We start from the raw sequence: 18,974 nt of genomic DNA on the forward strand, positions 1-18,974 counted from the left end.
CTTGTTCTCGGGTTCTCTTGGCCGGTTAGGCGAGGATGGGGCCGTTAACAATATGGTAGGCGGCGATCCTCGGGGGAGGCCCTCATCAGAACAGCGGGTGCCCGACTCTCGATTCTGGATTAGTCCCCGATTAGACCGTAAGCCCGTCAACGGGCAGGGATTGTCTCTATCTGTTGCCGAATTGTCCATTCCAAGCGCTTAGTACAGTGCTCTGCACATAGGAAGCGCTCAATAAATACTATTGAATGAATGAATGAATGAATGGACGATGGACTAGCCCCTTGCCTGGCGTTCAGCCCACTCCAGGTAACAGGTGAGAAGGTGGGTCCCCCTGGGGTGGGGGTGCTCCCTAGGAGGAGCAGGGCAGAAGCCCAGATCTAGTGATGGCTGCCACTTTTTTGTTTGTCATTCTTCTGTTTTGTTTTCATGGTATTTGTTAGGTGCTTACTATTTGCCAGGCACTGTACTGAGCACTGGGGCAGATACAAATTAATCAGGTTGGACACAGACCACGTGCCACATGGAGCTCACAGTCTTAATCCCCATTTTACAGATGAGGTGACCGAGACTCAGAGAAGTTAAGTGATTTGCCCGGGGTCACACGCACAGCAGACAAATGGTGGAGCCGGGTTTAGAACCCAGGTCCTTCCGACTCCCAGGCCCGGTCCCTTTCCCCTAGGCCACGCTGCCTGTGAGCCTTGGTCCCCACCGGGAGCCCTGGGACTCTGACCTTCCGGGCCTGAGGCCGGAGTTTGAATTCCTGGAATTTGGAGTTTGACTTCCTGACTCGGGGATTGAAGGGTTTCGTGATCAGGATGACTCTCTCCAATCAGTCGATCGATGCTATTTATTGAGCACTTACTGTGTTTCCCTAGAAGCCGGGGGGTCGGTGCGCCCGTTGACATTTATCGAGCACCGACCGACGTCTGTCCTACAGAAAGGCCGAGTTAAGGCTGTTCCTCCAGGAGGTCCGTTTGGTCGGAGGCGGGGGAAGCGGGGAGAGCGTTAATTGAGAGCGAGGTGATTCTCTCTCCCCCGATTAGACTGTGAGTCCGTCAGAGGGCAGGGATGGTCTCTCTCTGTTGCCGAATTGTCTGCCCCCAGGCCGGCTCGGCTTCTGTCGTGGAGGACTCGGGTTGTGTCGGGCAGAGTTCAACGGTGTCGGGCGGGACCTGGGTTGTGTAGGCGTCTCTTTTTTGTTCAGCAGGCTCCCGGAGTGTTGGGATATCTTTGCCGATAAGTCACTCCCAGCCTGACCCTCGTCCCCCGGCCCTCCCTCGCCCCCCCAGCCAACGAGTCAAAGGTCGTCGGGTGCCCATCCCCACCTGGCCCTGGAGCGGGGGGCAGATGGGGCGGGTGGAGGAGCCGAGCCGCAGTGATTCATTCATCCGGTAGTATTTATTGAGCGCTTACTCTGTGCAGAGCCCTGCAGTAAGCGCTTGGAATGGACATTTCGGCGACAGAGACGATCCCTGCCCATTGACGGGCTCACAGTCGAATCGGGGGAGACGGACGGACAAAAAACAAGACAGCGTAATCGCGATAAATAGAATCGAGGTGATGGACACCTCATTAACAAAATAAATAGGGTAATAAAAATATATACAAATGAGCACAGTGCTGAGAGGGGGAGGAGCGGGGGGAAAAGGGGGCTTAGCTGAGGGGAGGTGAAAGGGGAGCAGAGAGGGGATCTACGACACTCCGAGGACCAGAGCGACGGCGACTGACCCGGTCCTGGAGGGTGGGGCCCGAGGCCGTCCCCCTCTCGTCGGTCCGTCGGGTCCTGCGTTCGAGGGGTCCGTTTGGGAAGACTGGGGGCGTCTGTGCCCGGTGCGGCAGCACGCGTGGTCCGGCTGACTGCTGGCACCTCCCAGAGCCAGTGCAGACAGATTTCTCTTCATGCCCCGGGGCTGCAGCAGAGTTGGCTCACTCCGTCCTCCCTCCCATCCCCCCAGCCTGTACTCCCTGGAGATAATACCAATAATATTAAGCGCTTACTAAGTGCCAGGTCCTGTACTAGACGCTGGGGTGGATACAAGCAAATCGAGGTGGCCCATGTGGAGCTCACGGTCTTAATCCCCATTTTAGAGATGAGGTGACCGAGGCACAGGGAAGCGAAGTGACTTGTCCAAGGGGCCGCACGGCGGTAGGTGGAGGAGCCAGAACTAGAACCCACGACCTTCTGACTCCCAGGCCTGCGCCCTCTCCACGACGTCGTGCCGGATCGTCTTCCCCGCACGGCTCCGCGTTTCCCAGAAGGGTCCGGTCCTCTGGCCGTCCGGGCACGTGTGGGCCGCCCCCGGGTTTTGCGGGCCAGGCCCGACTCCGGTGCCTGCCTGGCTGCTCTGGGCATCAAGCCGAACCCCGGAGGCCACCCCGCGGGCGCCGCCCCCATCGGGATCCCTCGGGGACCCGGCCCGGAGAGTGGGCGCGCCGAGCCCGTCACCGGCTCCCCAGCAGCTGTGGGGCTCGCGGTTGAAATATCGCAAGCGGCCTAGGGATTTAAAGGCCTCCCTCGTCACGTCGGTAGCCCCCGGCCCGCCCTCATCTCCCCCAGAGGTGCCGAAGGCAGACCCAAGGCGGTCCTGAGCTTGGGCAGCTCTCCCTCTTCTTCCTCCCCGTCCCCTTCTCGGGTAGCTCCCCTCCTTCCCTCTTCTTCTCACCGAGTGGGCACGTTGGCTTTCTCAGGGAAGTCTCGGTCTGCTCCTTCCTGGGTGAGACGGGGGGCATCGGCCGTGGATGAAGGGATCGTCTCTGTCTTGGCTCAGTGGAAAGAGCACGGGCTTGGGAGTCAGAGGTCATGGGTTCGAATCCTAGCTCTGCCACTTGTCAGCTGTGTGACTGTGGGCAAGTCACTTCACTTCTCAGTGCCTCAGTTACCTCATCTGGAAAATGGGGATGAAGACTGTGAGCCCCACGTGGGACAACCTGATTCCCCTGTGTCTACCCCAGCGCTTAGAACAGTGCTCTGCACATAGTAAGCGCTTAACAAATACCAACATTATTATTATTATTGTCTGTTGCCGAATTGTCCATTCCAAGCGCTTAGGACAGTGCCCCGCACGTGGCAAGCGCTCAATAAATACGATTGAATGAACGAATGAAAGCAGATGGAAGGGGAAGCAAAAAAAAGCCAAGGGGGTTCCCGATTTCTCAGGTGCCTCGGCCTCCTCGGGGGAGCCGGGGAGGCGCCACGGTGTCCGCACCCGGCCGCTCCGCCCCGGGACAGCTGGCCGGTTGCCCCGCGCGCTCCGCTGCACGCTCAGACGGGGGTCCGTTCCCCCCGGGGGCAGGGGAAGGATGGAGAGCAAGAAGGCCGATGGCCCCGGGCCGGTTGGCCAGCATCCCTGGGCCTTTCTCTTGCGGGCGGGGGCCTGAGGTAGCCATTGCTCCGAGTCCACTCGGTAAGTCACCCCCAACCCTCCTCTCTGAACATCCTTCCCCAAGGGCCGCCCCAGCCATCTCGATGCCGGCTGGGGCCCCGGCTCCCTTACCGAGAGCTGAGAGATCTTCTCCCCTTCTCCCATTAACCTACAAAAAACTTTCCCGCGGGCCTAGTGGACAGAGCATCGGGCGGAGAGTCGGGACCGGGTTCTAATCCCAGCTCCACCACTCGCCTGCTGGGCGCCCCTGGGCAAGGCACTTAACGTCTCCGCGCCTCAGTTCCCACAACTGTAAAATGGGATGGCAATACCCGTTCACCCTCCCCCTTGGACTGGGAGCCCAGTGTGGGGCGGGGACCGTGTCCGACCCGATTATTTTGTGTCCGCCCCAGAGGTTAGTACAGTGCTCGACGCATAGCGTTTAGCAAACGCCGCGATTTTAAAATCACGATCGTCATTATCGTTCTCCTGATATTTACAGACGAGTAAGGACAGTGGTGACTTGCCTGAAGCCCCGCGGTGGCTCAAGCACCCGATCCTCAGCTCGCGCGGGCATCTACTGCGTGACGTCTCCACCGACCCATCCCGCTTCCTCCGGGGCCCGGCGGGTGTGTCTCAGAAAGGGTTTCGGCCTAGTGGAAGGAACCCGGGCTTGGGAGTCAGAGGTCGTGGGTTCTAATCTCGACTCCGCCACTTGTCTGCTGTCACTTTGGGCAAGTCACTTGACTCCTCAGTGACCTCATCTGTGAAATGGGGATTAAGTCTGTGAGACCCCCGTGGGACAACCTGGTCGCCCTGTATCTACCCCAGCGCTTAGAACAGTGCTCGGCACATAGTAGGCGCTTAAAAAATACCGTCGTCGTCATTATTTGGGTGATGGGGGAGAGCCCGGATCTCCTCAAAGCCCGCTGGGGAAAGTAGGCACCCCCTTAGAAAGGAAGCCAGTTGTGAGAGGGGCCGGGAGAGGCCGCGGCCGAGGGGGTGATGGGCAGCCTGGCCCGGAGAAGTGAAGTGACTTGTACGAGGTCACACAGCAGACCGGCGGTGGAGTGGGATTCGAACCTCTGACCGTCTCGCCCCCGGGCCGCGCTCTATCCACGGTGACGTGCCGCAGAGAGCAGACGGACGACTGGTAATGGAGCAACAGAGGAGATAGAGGTGGCACCCGCAAAAGGAAGCGAGCGGTAATAAGGGTTGTGGTATTCGTTGATCGCTTACTACGTGCCGAGCGCTGTACTGAGCGCCGGGGTAGGTTACAGATACTCAGGTGGGACAGGGTTCCCTGTGGGGTTCGCGGTCTAAGAAGGGAGCACGGGGATCGAATTCCAATTTTACCAATGAACCAGTGAAGTGACGTGCCCGAGGTCAAAGAGCAGACACGTGGCCGAGCCCAGAGTAGAACCCGGGTCCTCTGCCTGGCAGACCTGCGCTCTGTGACTCGGCCACGCTGCTTCTCCACAGAGCCACGACGGTAATTACAGTCTGCGCTGACACCACAGAAGCCTCGAACCCGGAGCCGAGTAGTCGTACGGCTCACGTTTATTGAGCTCCCCCTGGATGTGCGGCGCACTGTACCGAGCGCTCGAGGAGTCCAAAACAGTGACTCACAAGAGCCTATCCTCCTGGGGGGGAAGGGGAAGGAGATCTAAAAATCCCAACAGAGTAATCAAAATAATTGAATGTATCATTGAGTAGATAATAATGTTGGTATTTGTCAAGCGCTTACTATATGCAGAGCACTGTTCTAAGCGCTGGGGCAGATACAAGGTGATCAGGTTGTCCCACAGGAGGCTCACCGTTAATCCCCATTTTACAGATGAGGTAACGGAGGCACCGAGAAGTGAAGTGACTGGCCCGCAGTCACACGGCTGCCAAGCGGCAGAGCCGGAATTCGAACCCGTGACCTCTGACTCCCCAGCCCGGCCTCTTTCCGCCGAGCCCCGCTGCTTCTCTGTGTTTACGTGAGGGATGAGGAGGGGCCGGGATCCATTTATTAAGCACTCGGAAAGGAAGAACAGGAGGGCGGAAGACAGGTTGCTGTGGTGGGGAAGGTCGGCAGGTGGACGGAGGGAATGTCTGCAGAGTGGGGGAAGAATAGGAACCGACGGGGAGGTGAACCAAAGTGCCGGGAGGAAACCGCCACAGCCTGTTGAACGAAATCACGAGCGCTGAGGGCGGAGACTAAAGAAACACGCAAGTGCTAGACGTGGCGCCTGGGTTCGCTGATGCCGTTGGGAAACGTTGGAAATGAAGCCGCTAGACGGGAAGCTTGAAGGCAGGGATCGTGCCCGCCGAGTCTGTTGTATCGCCCCCCTCCATCGATCCGTCAAGGGTATTTATTGGGAGAAGCAGCGTGGCCCAGGGGAAAGAGCCCGGGCTGGGGAGTCAGAGGTCGTGGGTTCTAATCCCGGCTCCGCCACCTGTCAGCTGGGTGACCTTGGGCGAGTCACTTCACTTCCCTGGGCCTCGGTTCCCTCATCTGTAGAATGGGGATGAAGACTGGGAGCCCCACGGGGGACCACCCGATCACCTTGTATCCCCCCCCCCGGCATTTAAAACGGTGCTTGGCAGATAGTGAGCGCTTAACAAATACCACTCTCCGTATCGTCCAACACCCACTGTGTGCAGAGCACTGATCTGAGCGCTCAGGAGAGCCTAATGCAAAAGAAGCATGATACTACGCTCTTGGGAGAGCACAGCGCAAGAGAATTTGCGGACACATTCCCTCCCAAGTGCCTCATGCTGGCGGTTGGAGGGCGGCGGTGTAACCGGGGGAGACGGAGAAAGGCGGGAAGAGGAGAGGTTCAGGGTGGGACGTGGAGTTTGGGGGGGCTGGCAAAGGGGGCCGTCCTGGAGGCGAGAGAGGGTGCAGAGTTACATAGTTAATGATGTTGGTATTTGTTAAGCGCTTACTATGTGCAGGGCACTGTTCTAATCTCCGGGGTAGGTACAGGGTAATCAGATTGTCCCCCGTGGGATTCACGGTCTTCATCCCCATTTTACAGATGAGGTAACTGAGGCACGGTGAAGTGACTTGCCCACAGTCACCCAGCCGCCCAGCGGCAGAGCCGGGATTCGAACCCATGACCTCTGACTCCCGAGCCCGGGCTCTTCCCACCGAGCCACGCCGCTTGAGGGGAGGAGGGGCGGGCAAGGGTTTGAGCTCCCCGAGAGAGTGAGGGTAGAGCGAGAGGTGGGGGGCCCCAAGTCTGGACCCCCCCCAGCTCAGGGGACCCGCCGTTAGAAGCGGGGAAGAGGAGCCAGCCAAAGAAACGGAGCGGCCGGCCGGGATGGGGGAGAAAGACCGGGAGCGGGTGAAGCCGACGTCCGAGGGCGATGGCCGTTAGCCTCCCGGGGGACAGGGCTCTCGGAGGTGCCTCCAAGATGGGGAGGGATGAGGTTGGCAGTGCCCGTTGGAAGGGAGGTTAAGTAGCCGGTCGGGGGGAGGGCGGGGCGAGCGGGGATCCAAGACGGGGGACGCCGAGCCGGGGAAGGGTGCGAGCGCAACGTTTTTACTCCACACCCTACGTACGCGCACTCCCACTCGTATGCCCTCTCAGGGGCCCGGGATGTGCTGTAAGTGTGTGTGGAAGGGCTTGGCGTAATACAGTCGAGGAGGGCTTCGTGTCGGAGGTGAGCTCGGAGCTCATTTTGTAGGGAGGGAGATTGTGGGAAGCCCGGAGGGCAGATGAACCGATGGAACGGCAAGAGCTTAAGTCTGTAGGTCTGGGTCGCTTTCCCAGTGCTCCCTTCCGCACCCCCGCCACTGCCCGTGGGGCATTGTGCGACGGGGACGCCAAATGGGTATTGCTACCACCCTGGGCCTCGGTTCCTCCAGCGGTGAAATGGGCAGAATCACACCGAGCCCCTCCCCGTCTCGGCGTGGATGAGAGCGAAGGAAGTGATGCTCGTAAGGCAGGTGGTTTGCAATTAGCTCTGCAGACTCTCCCAACCTGCCGCGGAAAAGAAATCTGACGACGACGATCATATCGAGCTCTCGCTGTGTGCCGAGCACTGTACTGAGCGCCGAGGTCGGTACAAGACCATCAGGTTGGGCACCATCTAAGTCCGAGGGAGAACGCTCGGCCGATCCCCGTTTTACAGACGAGACCGGGGTCCGGACAAGTCGAGCCACTTGCCCCGGGTCACCCGGCAGGCAAGTGGCAGGAGGGGAATTAGAACCCGGGTCCTCTGCCTCCCAGACCCGGGCTCTTCCACAGTGCTATTTACGAGCCTTCCCAGACTTCCCCTGGACCATCAGGTTGTCGTCGGGAGCCTGCAAAGGCCGGCATCCGAGCTGTACTTCGTCGCCATCCTTAATTGGTCGATTGCCCGCGGCCCGAGGTCTCCCGGTCGCGTTTCAGTCCTGGGGCCCTTCCACATCGACACAATCGCCGGAAAGGCCCGAGAGCCCCTCGGGTTATCCCTCAGCGTCCGGAGGCCACAGTCCCGTTGCGGGCCCTCGACCTCCGCCCGCGGGGAGCCCCCGGTCCGGCGGTCCGAGGGAGGGCGGTCCCGGGGCCGTGTGGGTGGTGGGCGCTCCGGACGAGCCCCGCCCGACCGGTCGGGGGCGGGCGGCGGTGGTCACCGGCCCTCTCTGCTCTCTCCCCAGGTCGACCTGTCCAACTTGTCCCCGGAGGAGCGATGGAGGTGAGTGGGGCCGGGCGGGCTTCGCGGGACCCGCCGGTCTCCGGGGCTCCGCTTCCCCCGAGGGCGGGCCGTGGTTGGTGCCCTTCGCCCCCCGGCCCTGCAGGGGACTCCGCGGCTCCCGCCCTCTCCTCGGCCTCCCCCCCGCCCCCCCCCCCCCCCCCCCCCCCCCCGTCGGCCGGAGCCGAAGGGGCCCGGCCCGGAGGGCGGCAGGTGCTCATCGGGCCCCGGAGGGGCCGCTCCTTTTCCCGTGGACTTTAATCCCCGCCCGGCCCCCGCCTCCCCCTCTCCGCCCGCGGACAGCGCGCCTCTCCGCCCGCCGATCCCCGTCTGCCCCTCCGGAGTCTGCGGGACCTCGGTGACCCTTGGGGAGTCCAGAGGAGCCTCAGTCTACCCGTGTACAAAGCAAACCTCCCCCTCCACTCGCACACCCCCCACTGCCCTCTGTTTTTGACACCCAGGGCGATAACCCCGAGCGGAGGCCCTTAGTCGCCGTGAGGGAGGGGGGGTGGGTCCAGGATGTTGATCTCCCACCCAGCAGGCCTTAGCCGGTTAAAGGGACTGGTGGAAGGGGGTGCCTCTGATTGGTTAGCCGGTCGTTCGTATTTATTGAGCGCTTACTCTGTGCAGAGCACTGTTCTAAGCACTTGACAGAGTGCAAGAAAACAATAAACAGACACATTGTCCGCCGACAGTGAGCTTACATCTAGAGAAGCAGCGTGGTGTAGCGGATAGAGCGTGAGCCTGGGAGTCCGAAGGTCATAGGTTCTAATCCTGCCCCCGCCACTTATCTATTGTGTGACCTAGGGCAGGTCCCTTCACTTCTCTGGGCCTCAAGTTCATTCATTCATTCATTCAATAGTATTTATTGAGCGCTTACTATGTGCAGAGCACTGTACTAAGCGCTTGGAATGTACAAATCGGCAACAGATAGAGACAGTCCCTGCCCAATGACGGGCTTACGGTCTAATCGGGGGAGACAGACGAAAACAATAGCAATAAATAGAATCAAGGGGATGAGCATCTCATTAAAACAGTAGCAGTAAATAGAATCAAGGTGATGAACATCCCATTAACAAAATAAATAGGGTAATGAAAACATATACAATTGAGCGAATGAGCACAGTGCTGAGGGGAGGGGAAGGGCGAGGGGGAGGAGCAGAGGGAAAGTGGGGAAAAGAGGACTTAGATGAGGGGAGGTGAAGGGGGGGTAGGGGGAAGCAGAGGGAAAAGGGGAAGCTCAGTCTGGGAAGGCCTCTTGGAGGAGGTGAGCTCTGAGGAGGGTTTTGAAGAGGGGAAGAGAATTAGTTTAGCGGAGGTGAGGAGGGAGGGCATTCCAGTTAACACTCAAGTTACCTCATGTGTAAAACGATTGCGTTGGTAAGCCCCACGTGGGGCAGGGACCACGTCCAGTTCGATTTTCTCGTATCCATCCCGGTGCCTAATACAGTGCCAGGCGCATCGTAAGCGCTTAACAAATGCCATCATCATCATTAGAGGACCGGTCTCCCACAGGGTCCTCTGGGCCTCGTGCTTGGCGGCTTCTGGAAGCCGTTTGGGTCCCAGGAAGGAGCCCGGGTCAGGAGAATGCTCCTTTGCAGCGAGCCAAGAGCCTTGCCCACAGGCCTCTAAGAGCGGGGGAAGCTGTCCAGACTGGACCGGGGATGATGGACAGCGGAGAGCGCTCCGCTGGCTGCCTCTTGCCCAGCGCCTCAGTCCATCGGTGGTACTTACTGAACGCTTCCTATTTGCAGGGCAGCGTACTAAGCCCTTGGGAGAGTACAGTGCAGCAGAATTAGCAGACGTGTGCCCTGCCCTTAACGAGCTCACAGTCCAGAGGGAGTCAGGTACAGAGTCACCGACAGATCTGTTAGGGACAGTTGGGACCGGCCCTCTCTTGCTGGGGGACCTCGGGCAAAGCACGTGACTTTTCCGTGCCCGTTTCCTCAGCAAGAAAGTGGGGATCGTAAGAGCCGCCTCTCCCCGCCTCACCAGAGTGTTCATCCCCAGATGCTGATCGTGATAATTGTGGTATTTGTTAAATGCTCACTATGTGCCAATTGTGGGATTTGTTAAATGCTTACTATGTGCTAGGCACTGTTCGAAGCATGGGGTAGATAGAAGATAATCGGGTTAAACACAGTCCCCGTCCCACGTTTACTAATTGCTAGGCACCGTTCTAAGTGCGGGATAGATAGAAGATAATCGGGTCGAACACAGTCCCTGTCCCACCTAGGGCTCACAGTCTTAATTCCCATTTTCCAGATGAGGAAGCAGAGGCACAGAGAAGTTTAGTGACTTGCCCAAGGTCATACAGTAGATAAGTTGTGTAGGCGGGATTAGGACCCAGGTCCTTCTGACTCCAGGGCCCGTGCTCTGACCCTGTTGCCTCAGTCAGTCAATTGTATTTATTGAGTGCTTAATAATAATAATAATAATGTTGGTATTTGTTAAGTGCTTACTATGTGCCGAGCACTGTTGTAAGCGCTGGGGGAGATACAGGGTCATCAGGTTGTCCCACGTGAGGCTCACAGTTAATCCCCATTTTACAGATGATGTCACTGAGGCCCAGAGAAGCGAAGTGACTTGCCCACGGTCACACAGCTGACAAGTGGCAGAGCAGGGATTCGAACCCCTGACTTCTGACTCCGAAGCCCAGGCTCTTTCCACTGAGCCACGCTGCTTACTGGGGGTGGAACACGGTACTAAGCACTTGGGGCAGGTACAGTATAAAAGAATTGGTAGACACGTTCCCTGCCTACAACGAGCTTACAGTCTAGAATGGGAGAGAAATAATATTAATAACTATATTATGGATATATATATATATATATATACACCCACACACGTAGTAAGGGCTTAACAAATACCATCATTGTATAGAAAGTGCTGAAGGAAGGAAGTTACCTGGGTATCGGTGGTTTCCGGCCCACGGACTTCAAATACACAGAGTAAGCAGTGGGTAAATACTGTTGATTGATTGATCGATTGATCTGTTCTGGTCGCCCGTTTCCTGGCAGCCACAAGTGGCCGTAATGCCTATGGCCACCACCAGGGGGCAGAGCGCATCAGGAAGAGTCATTCATTCATTCAATTGTATTTATTGAGCGCTTACTGGGCGCTGAACACTGTACTAAGCGCTTGGAATGGACAATTCGGCCACAGATAGAGACCATCCCTGCCCAGCGACGGGCTCACGGTCCAAACGGGGGAGACAGACAGCAAAACAAGGAGTCAGGCATCAATACCTCAGCTGTGTGACTTTGGGCAAGTCACTTCACTTCTCTGTGCCTCAGTTGCCTCATCTGTAAAATGGGCATTAAAAGCTGTGAGCCCCACGTGGGACAGCCTGATCACCTTGTATCCCCCCAGTGCTTAGAACAGTGCTTTGCACATAGTAAGCACTTAACAAATGCCAACATTATTATTATCATTACCTTCGAGATAAATAGAATCATGGGTGTATATATACATCATTAACAAAAATAATGGAAGCAGCGGGGCTCAGTGGAAAGAGCCCGGGCTTGGAAGTCGGAGGTCATGGGTTCTACTCCCGACTCCACGGCTTGCCAGCTGTGTGACTTTGGGCAAATCACTTCACTTCTCTGGGCCTGAGTTACCTCTGGGGATTAAAACTGTGAGCTCCACGTGGGACAAGCTGATCACCCGGTTTCCCCCCAGCGCTTAGAACAGTGCTTTGCATATAGTAAGCGCTTAACAAATATCACCATATATAAAAATAGAGTAATAATATATACAAATATTCACATGTGCTGTTGGGAGGGGAAAGAGGAAGAGCAGAGAGAGGGAGTAGGGGGAATGGAGAGGGGAGGAGGGGCAGAGGGAAAGGGAGGGCTCAGGCTGGGAAGGCTTCCTGGAGGAGGAGAGCTCTCAGTAGGGTTTTGAAGAGGGGAAGAGAGTGAGTTTGGCGGAGGTGAGGAGGGACAGCGGGAGGACGTGGGCCAGAGGTCGACGGCGGGACAGGCGTGAACGGGGGACGGCGAGGAGGTGGGCGGCAGAGGAGCGGGGCGTGCGGGGTGGGCGGTAGAAAGAGAGAAGGGAGGTGAGGTAGGAGGGGACAAGGGGATGGAGAGCCTTGAAGCCCAGAGTGAGGAGTTTTTGTTTCTTGTGAAGGTTGATAGGCAACCACTGGAGGTTTTTGAGGAGGGGAGTGACAGGCCCAGAGCGTTTCTGTAGAAAGATCATCAGGGGCAACTACCGCCTCTTCTCCTAGTCTCCTTTTTTCATTCATTCAGTCATTCAATCCTATTTATTGAGCACTTACTGTATGCAGATCATAGTACTAAGCGTTTGGAAAGTCCAGTACGGCAATAGAGAGAGACAATCCCTGCCCATGACTGGTTCAGTCTCGAGGGGGGAGACAGACGTCAATACAAGTAAACAGACATCAATATAAATAGGATTATAGATATATACATGTAAACGTAAGTGCTGTGGGGAGGGGAGATGGGAGAAGAGCAAAGAGAGCGAGTCAGGGCCATGTGGAAGGGAGTGGGAGCCGAGGAAAACGGGGCTCAGTCTGGGAAGGCCTCTTGGAGGAGGTGTGCCCTCAGTAGGGCTCTGAAGGGGGAAGAGTGATTGAGTGGCGGATTTGTGGAGGGAGGGCGGTCCAGGCCAGAAGTAGGATGTGGGCCAGGGGCCGGTGGCGAGACAGGGGAGAGGGTTAGCATCAGAGGAGGGGAATGTGCGGGCCGGATTGTAGAAGGAGAGAAACGAGGTGAGGTAGGAGGGGGCAAGGGGATGGACAGCTCTAGAGCCCCTGGATCTTCCCCGCTAATAATCCCGCTCCCCTCCCTCCCCTCTGCTCCCCCCTCTTTCCTCTCCACCGGAATTAAGAAGCCGGGGGCGCGGGGGGGGGGGGGGGGGGGTTCCGTGCCCCGAGGCAGCAGGGCGACGCCCGGCGTCCTCCCCTCCTTCCCGGGGCCGGGCTGACCCGCTCCGTCTCCTCCCAGGGTCGAGCACGCACGGATGCACGCCAAACACCGCGGCCACGAGGCCATGCACGCCGAGATGGTCCTCATCCTCATCGCCACGCTCGTGGTGGCCCAGCTGCTCCTGGTGCAGTGGAAGCAGCGGCACCCTCGCTCCTACAACGTAAGACCGCCAGCATCTCCCCCCTCCCCTCTGGCTTCTCTTCTCCCCGCTCCTCTCCCTTCCTCTCCGCCCTCTCCATCTCCTCTCCCCAATACCCTCCTTTTTGCTAAAAATGGTATGTGTAAAGACTTACTACGTGCCAGGCGCTGTATTAAGCACCGGGGTACCTACGAGCCAATCAGGTCGGACACAGTCCCTGACCCAGGCGGGGCTCGCAGACCTCATCCCCATTTTACAGATGAGGGAACCGAATCACGAGAGAAGTGAAGCGACTTGTCCAGGGTCACGCGGCAGACGAGGCGGAGCCGGGATTAGAACCCGGGTCCTGCCGACTCCCATCAGCTGCCTCCCTTCAAGCCGCTTCCCTTCAAACGGGGTCTTTCTGGAGCCGAGCTCCCCCGTGGGTGCTCTCCCTGTCGCTCCGTCTCCGCTCGAGGTCTCCGTCCTGGCAGGGAGCAGACCGTATAAATCCAAGGCCCGGGCCTCCCTGCTTTAAAAAAGCTACGGTCTCTTAGCTTATATAATTATAGAATATAATGATCCCGATAATTATGGGATTTGTTAACAGCTCACTCGGTTCCAAGCACCGTGCTAAGCACTGGGGTCGATGCAGTATCATCAGGTCCCACGTGGGGCTCGGAGACCGAGGAGGAGGGAGAACGGGTATCGGATCCCCATTTCACAGGGTACGCCGGGCCTGTAGTTACAGCGTAGAGGATGCGAATAGACCGTCACGGTCTCTAGACCAGCGTGGCTCAGCGGAAAGAGCCCAGGCTTGGGAGTCAGAGGTCGTGGGTTCTAATCCCGGCTCCGCCGCTTGTCGGCTGGGTGACTTTGGGCAAGTCACTTCCCTTCTGTGCCTCAGTTCCTTCATCTGTAAAATGGGGATTAAGACCGTGAGCCTCACGTGGGACGACCTGATGACCCTGTATCTCCCCCAGTGCTTAGAACAGTGCTGGGCACATAGTAAGCGCTTAACAAATACCAACGTTATTATTGTTATTAGACCAGGGTAGACCGTAAGACACCCTAAGCTTGGTGTGAGCAGGGATTGTGCCCACCAATGTTGTTACTTTGTACTCTCCCAAGGTTTTCATTCATTCGATAGTATTTATTGAGCGCTTACTATGTGCAGAGCACTGTACTAAGCGCTTGGAATGGACAGATCGGTAACAGATAGAGACAGTCCCTGCCCTCTGACGGGCTCACAGTCTGATCGGGGGAGACGGACAGACAGGAACAGTGGCAGTAAATAGAATCGAGGGGAAGAACATCTCATTAAAACAATAGCAAATAAATAGAATCAAGGTGATGTACATCTCATTAACAGAATAGGGTAACGAAGATATATACAGTACTGCTCTTCACACAGTAAGCGCTCAATAAATACGATCGATTGATCAACAGACACTGTTTTTAAAAAGTGAAAAAAAAAAAGCTCCTCTATGATAATAATAATTATGGTATTTGTTAAGCTCTTACTATGTGCCAAGCACTCTTCTAAGCACTGGGGTAGATACGAGGTAACGAGGTTGCCCGGCATGGGGCTCACAGTCTTCATCCCCGTTTTACAGATGAAGGAACTGAGGCCCAGAGAAGCTAAGTGGCTCGCCCAAGGTCGACACATTAGATTGTAAGTGTCATGGGGGCCCGGACCCTTTCTTTCGCTTCTATCTTGTTGTACTTCTAATTGTACTCTCCCAAGTGCCTAGCGTGGTGTTCCGCCCAGAGGCACATAAGGAGAAGAGGAAAGGCCTAGGAATCGGGAGGCCCGGGTTCTGATCCTGGCTCCGCCACTTGCCGCTCCGACCTCGGGCAAGTCACTTCGCTTCCCGGGGCCTCGGTATCCTCATCCGTAAAACGGGGATACGATACCCGTCCTCCCTCCTCCTCGGCGTCTGAGCCCCACGTGGGACCTGACGGTATCGCATCTACCCCAGTGCTCAGCGTGGTGTTGGCGACGTGGCTGTTAACAGATCCCATAATTATTGGGATTATTGTATAACGATATAGCCTATTATATCCCGTAATCGTTGTAAGAAATTTGGCTGCAGAGCTCACCCCGGGGGAGGCCCCCACCGCGTAGGGGCCCGTGAGGGGGTGGGCGGCCGAGGGCCCCAGCGGGCCCCCGGCCCCCCCGGCTGGAGCCCTCGCGCCTGTGTTTCAGATGGTGACCCTGTTCCAGATGTGGGTGGTCCCCCTGTATTTCACAGTGAAGCTGCACTGGTGGAGGTTCCTGGTCATCTGGGTCCTGTTCTCCGCCGTCACCGCCTTCGTCACCTACCGGGCCACCCGCAAGCCGCTCGTGCGGACCACCCCGAGGTGAGCGCGGGGCTTCCCCGGCGCCCGGCCCGCCCGCGCCGGCCCCGGGTCCACAGCGGGGGTGACCCCCCGGGGGCGGACCGCGGTGGGGGTGAGATCCGGGAACCCCTCCGTCCGTCGGGCCTCCGCGGGAGAAGCGAGGGGACGGGCTCCGGCCCGCCGGCCCACCCGGTGTCGAGGGTCGGGGGGCGGCGGGGAAGGGGCGGGCCGGCGCCCTTCGGGGCGGCCGGCCGCGGGCACCCAGATCTCCGGACGGCGGGCCGTCCCGCCGCAGATGGGAAAATGGCCGTCCCTTCCGAAGAGCCCGCCCGCGGCCCGTCTCTGCCGTTGACGGGCGCGACCCGTCACCGGCCCGCGGGAGTAGCCGAGGGGAACCGCCGAGCCGGGGGTCGGCGGGACAGCGGCCGAGCCGCGGTCGGGGGCTTGCGGGCCCGCGGGGGCCCCGTGGCCGCGGTCCCCCCTCCGGCGGCCAAAAGCCTCGAAGAGGTTTGGGGGCTACACGGGGACCGAAAGGCACCGTCGAGGGGACCCCTTTTCTCCTGGGATGGCACAGCCCTCCGGGGACTGGAAAACCCCGCCTCCGGCGGGGAGGAGGTCGGAGAGGCCGGCAGGCCGTGGCTCAGTGGGAAGAGCCCGGGCTCGGGAGTCAGAGGTCATGGGTTCGAATCCCGGCTCTGCCACTTGTCAGCTGTGGGACCGTGGGCCAATCACTTCACTTCTCTGGGCCTCAGTTCCCTCATCTGTCAAATGGGGATTAACTGTGAGCCTCACGTGGGACAACCCCTGATCACCCTGTATCTCCCCCAGCGCTCAGAACAGTGTTCTGTACATAGTAAGCGCTTAACAAATGCCAACATTACTATTATCATCATCATCTCATCCCCTGTCCTCTGTGTCCCCGCAGGCTAGTGTACAAGTGGTTTCTGCTCATCTATAAGATCAGTTACGCTACGGGGATCGTCGGCTACATGGCCGTCATGTTTACCCTCTTCGGGCTTAATTTGTTATTCCGGTGAGTCCGAGCTCGGGGGGCCGGCGGGGAGTGGGAAGTTGCGGAGGGGGAGGGGGGGCGTCGCGAACGGGGAGGGTCCGCCCCTCCCAGCCGAGAAAAGCCGGGGCGGGGGGCCCGCTCGGAGTTTTTGCCTCCTCCCCGTCCGCTCCTTCCCAGCTGGGCTGGGTCTCTCCCGGGCGCGGAGCCCCCCTCCCCGCCCCCACCCGGGGTTGACCACAACGGCCTTTTCTCCCCCGGGGGCTCCTGCGGAACGGCAGAAGGAGAGAGGAAGGAGAGGGCCCCGACCGTCCCTTCCCCTTCCCCGTCCCGGGCCGGTCCCCCCCCCCGCCCCCCGGGGCGCTCAACACGGCGGCGTGCACGTCACGGGGCGCCGGCGATCACGTGACATCCCCAACCCGCAGTCGACGCCGTTAGCTCGATGGATTCCGTTGTTGCAGAATCAAACCCGAGGACGCGATGGACTTCGGCATCTCCCTCCTGTTCTACGGGCTCTACTACGGCGTCCTGGAGCGGGACTTCGCCGAGATGTGCGCGGATTACATGGCGTCCACCATCGGGGTGAGCGGGCCCCGGGGCGGAGGAGACGGGGGGCCGGCAAGCCTCGGTCGGGGCTCCGGGGCGGGGCGGGCGCGCCGGCTCGGGGGGGGGGGTCCCTGCCGCGCCCCGGTCTCACCCTCGCTCCCGGCGCCCGTGACGGTCTCGGGGTCGGGCCCCCCGACCCAGTCGCCCAGGGGAAGGGCCGGCGGTCGGCCGCCCCGGTCGGGAGGCTCTCCTCGGCCCTCCGGTTCGGGGGACCGACTCCTTGGGGCCGGGGAGATGGGGGAGAGACGGAGAGGACGAGACCTCCGTGGGCCGGGCCCGGGTAGCAAGCCGGGGAGCGCGCCCGGACGGCCGCCCGGCCCCACCGCCCTCTCCTTCCGGTTCCAGGTCGGGGCGTCGGTGCCCGGGGGAGTCGGAGGGACCGGCCGCCGCCCCCGGCCTCCCCGCCGGGGGCCCGCGCGGCCGGTCTGACCGGCCCCCCGCGGGTCTCTCCCCTCCCCCCGCCCAGTTCTACAGCGCCTCGGGGATGCCCACCAAGCACCTCTCGGACAGCGTCTGCGCCGTGTGCGGCCAGCGGATCTTCGTGGACGTCAACGAGGAGGGCATCATCGAGAACACCTACAGGCTGTCCTGCAACCACGTGTATCCCGCTCGCGGGCGGGCGGGCGGGCCGTCAGAGCCTCGCGAGGCCGGGGGCGGCGGGGCGGGCCCCCCCCGGGCCGCTCCGGGTTTCTTTCCCCTCGTGCGTGGGGGGAGGATGGGCGGACGCTCCTGCCGTCGGACCCGGCGGGGCCCCTTAACGCCCTCTCCCCTTCGAACCAACGGGCGGGCGGGGAAGGGGAAGAGCGTGCAGCGGGAGGGCGCGGAGGAGATGCCCCCCCCGGGGGCGGGAGGGTCGCCCCTCACTCTCCCGGACGGGCACGGCGGGGCCGAGCGAGTCATCCCGGGGCCGGAGCCGCCCGGCCCCTCGACGGGTCGGGCTCGGCCCCGGGGGTCTCCGGCCCCTGGGTCCCCGGGCGTCAGCGGTGGGGACGGAGGTGGGGGTTCGGGCCTCGGCGGGGGCTCTTCTAAGGGGAGGGCGCGGGGGGGGTTGGTACGCCGCTCTCTGTTTCCCTTGACCGCCGGCCCTCAGCTTCCACGAGTTCTGCATCCGTGGCTGGTGTATCGTGGGGAAGAAGCAGACGTGTCCGTACTGCAAGGAGAAGGTGGATCTGAAACGGATGTTCAGTAACCCGTATCCTTGGGGCGGGGCCGGGGCCGGGGCCGACTCCAGCCGGGGGGGGAGGGACGCCCCGGGACCTCCTCCTCCCCCTCTTCCTCTTTCGTTCGGTAGTATTTATTGAGCGCTTACTAGGTGCCGAGCACTGTACTGAGCGTTGGGAACGTAGTTAGGCAACAGTCCCTGCCCGGTGATGCTTGAGGGGCTTAATTTCCTAGCCCGCTGGGTCCCGAGGGAGACTCGCCCGTCCGGGGAGACCAGCCACTGGAGGGGCGGGAGGAGGGCGGCCCCGTTGTGCGGAGGGGAAAGCCGGGCCGACCTGCTGGGGCCGCCCCCCCCCCCCCCTTCCCCCACGTGTGAGAGCCCCCTCTCCGGACCCTCCTTGGGCTTCCGCTCTCCCGTGCCCGCAGCCCGGCCCCGTTTAGCCGGCGGGGCTCGCGGTCGGCCCCGAAGCCGCCGTCTCGCCTCCGGACTGTCCTCGCCGCCGGCGGTTCTGGTCTCCTCGGCCTTTTCCTCCCTCCCTCCCACTGCCGGCCGTCTCTCGGGGAGACCCTCGCCTCTAAGGCCGCCCGTCCCCTTGGCCGCCGCGCTCCTAGCCCCCAGCCCGGCTTGGAGCCGGGAGCGGATGACCCCGGCCCCGCCGGCCCCCGCTTTCCGCCACCGCGGCCCTTTCCCCGTCATCCTGGCCTCTTCCCGTCGGCCCTCCCGGCCCACGCAGCCGGGTGGGGGGCGTCTC

General features: G+C 60.2%; 1 protein-coding gene across 1 annotated transcript in view; it reads left to right on the plus strand.

Annotated features, from left to right (window-relative positions):
• Positions 1-18,974, plus strand: part of RNF121 (ring finger protein 121) — a 35,932-nt gene that overhangs the window by 16,065 nt on the left and 893 nt on the right. The window contains exons 2-8 of the mRNA XM_029049648.2: positions 7,996-8,033; positions 13,004-13,145; positions 15,359-15,467; positions 16,372-16,479; positions 16,917-17,037; positions 17,528-17,661; positions 18,152-18,253. Coding sequence (XP_028905481.1) covers positions 8,028-8,033; positions 13,004-13,145; positions 15,359-15,467; positions 16,372-16,479; positions 16,917-17,037; positions 17,528-17,661; positions 18,152-18,253 — 722 coding nt within the window. The 5' untranslated portion in view covers positions 7,996-8,027. The remainder of the gene's footprint in view (positions 1-7,995; positions 8,034-13,003; positions 13,146-15,358; positions 15,468-16,371; positions 16,480-16,916; positions 17,038-17,527; positions 17,662-18,151; positions 18,254-18,974) is intronic.

This window comes from Ornithorhynchus anatinus, chromosome 2 (assembly GCF_004115215.2).
Source record: "Ornithorhynchus anatinus isolate Pmale09 chromosome 2, mOrnAna1.pri.v4, whole genome shotgun sequence".
Lineage (NCBI taxonomy): Eukaryota > Metazoa > Chordata > Mammalia > Monotremata > Ornithorhynchidae > Ornithorhynchus > Ornithorhynchus anatinus.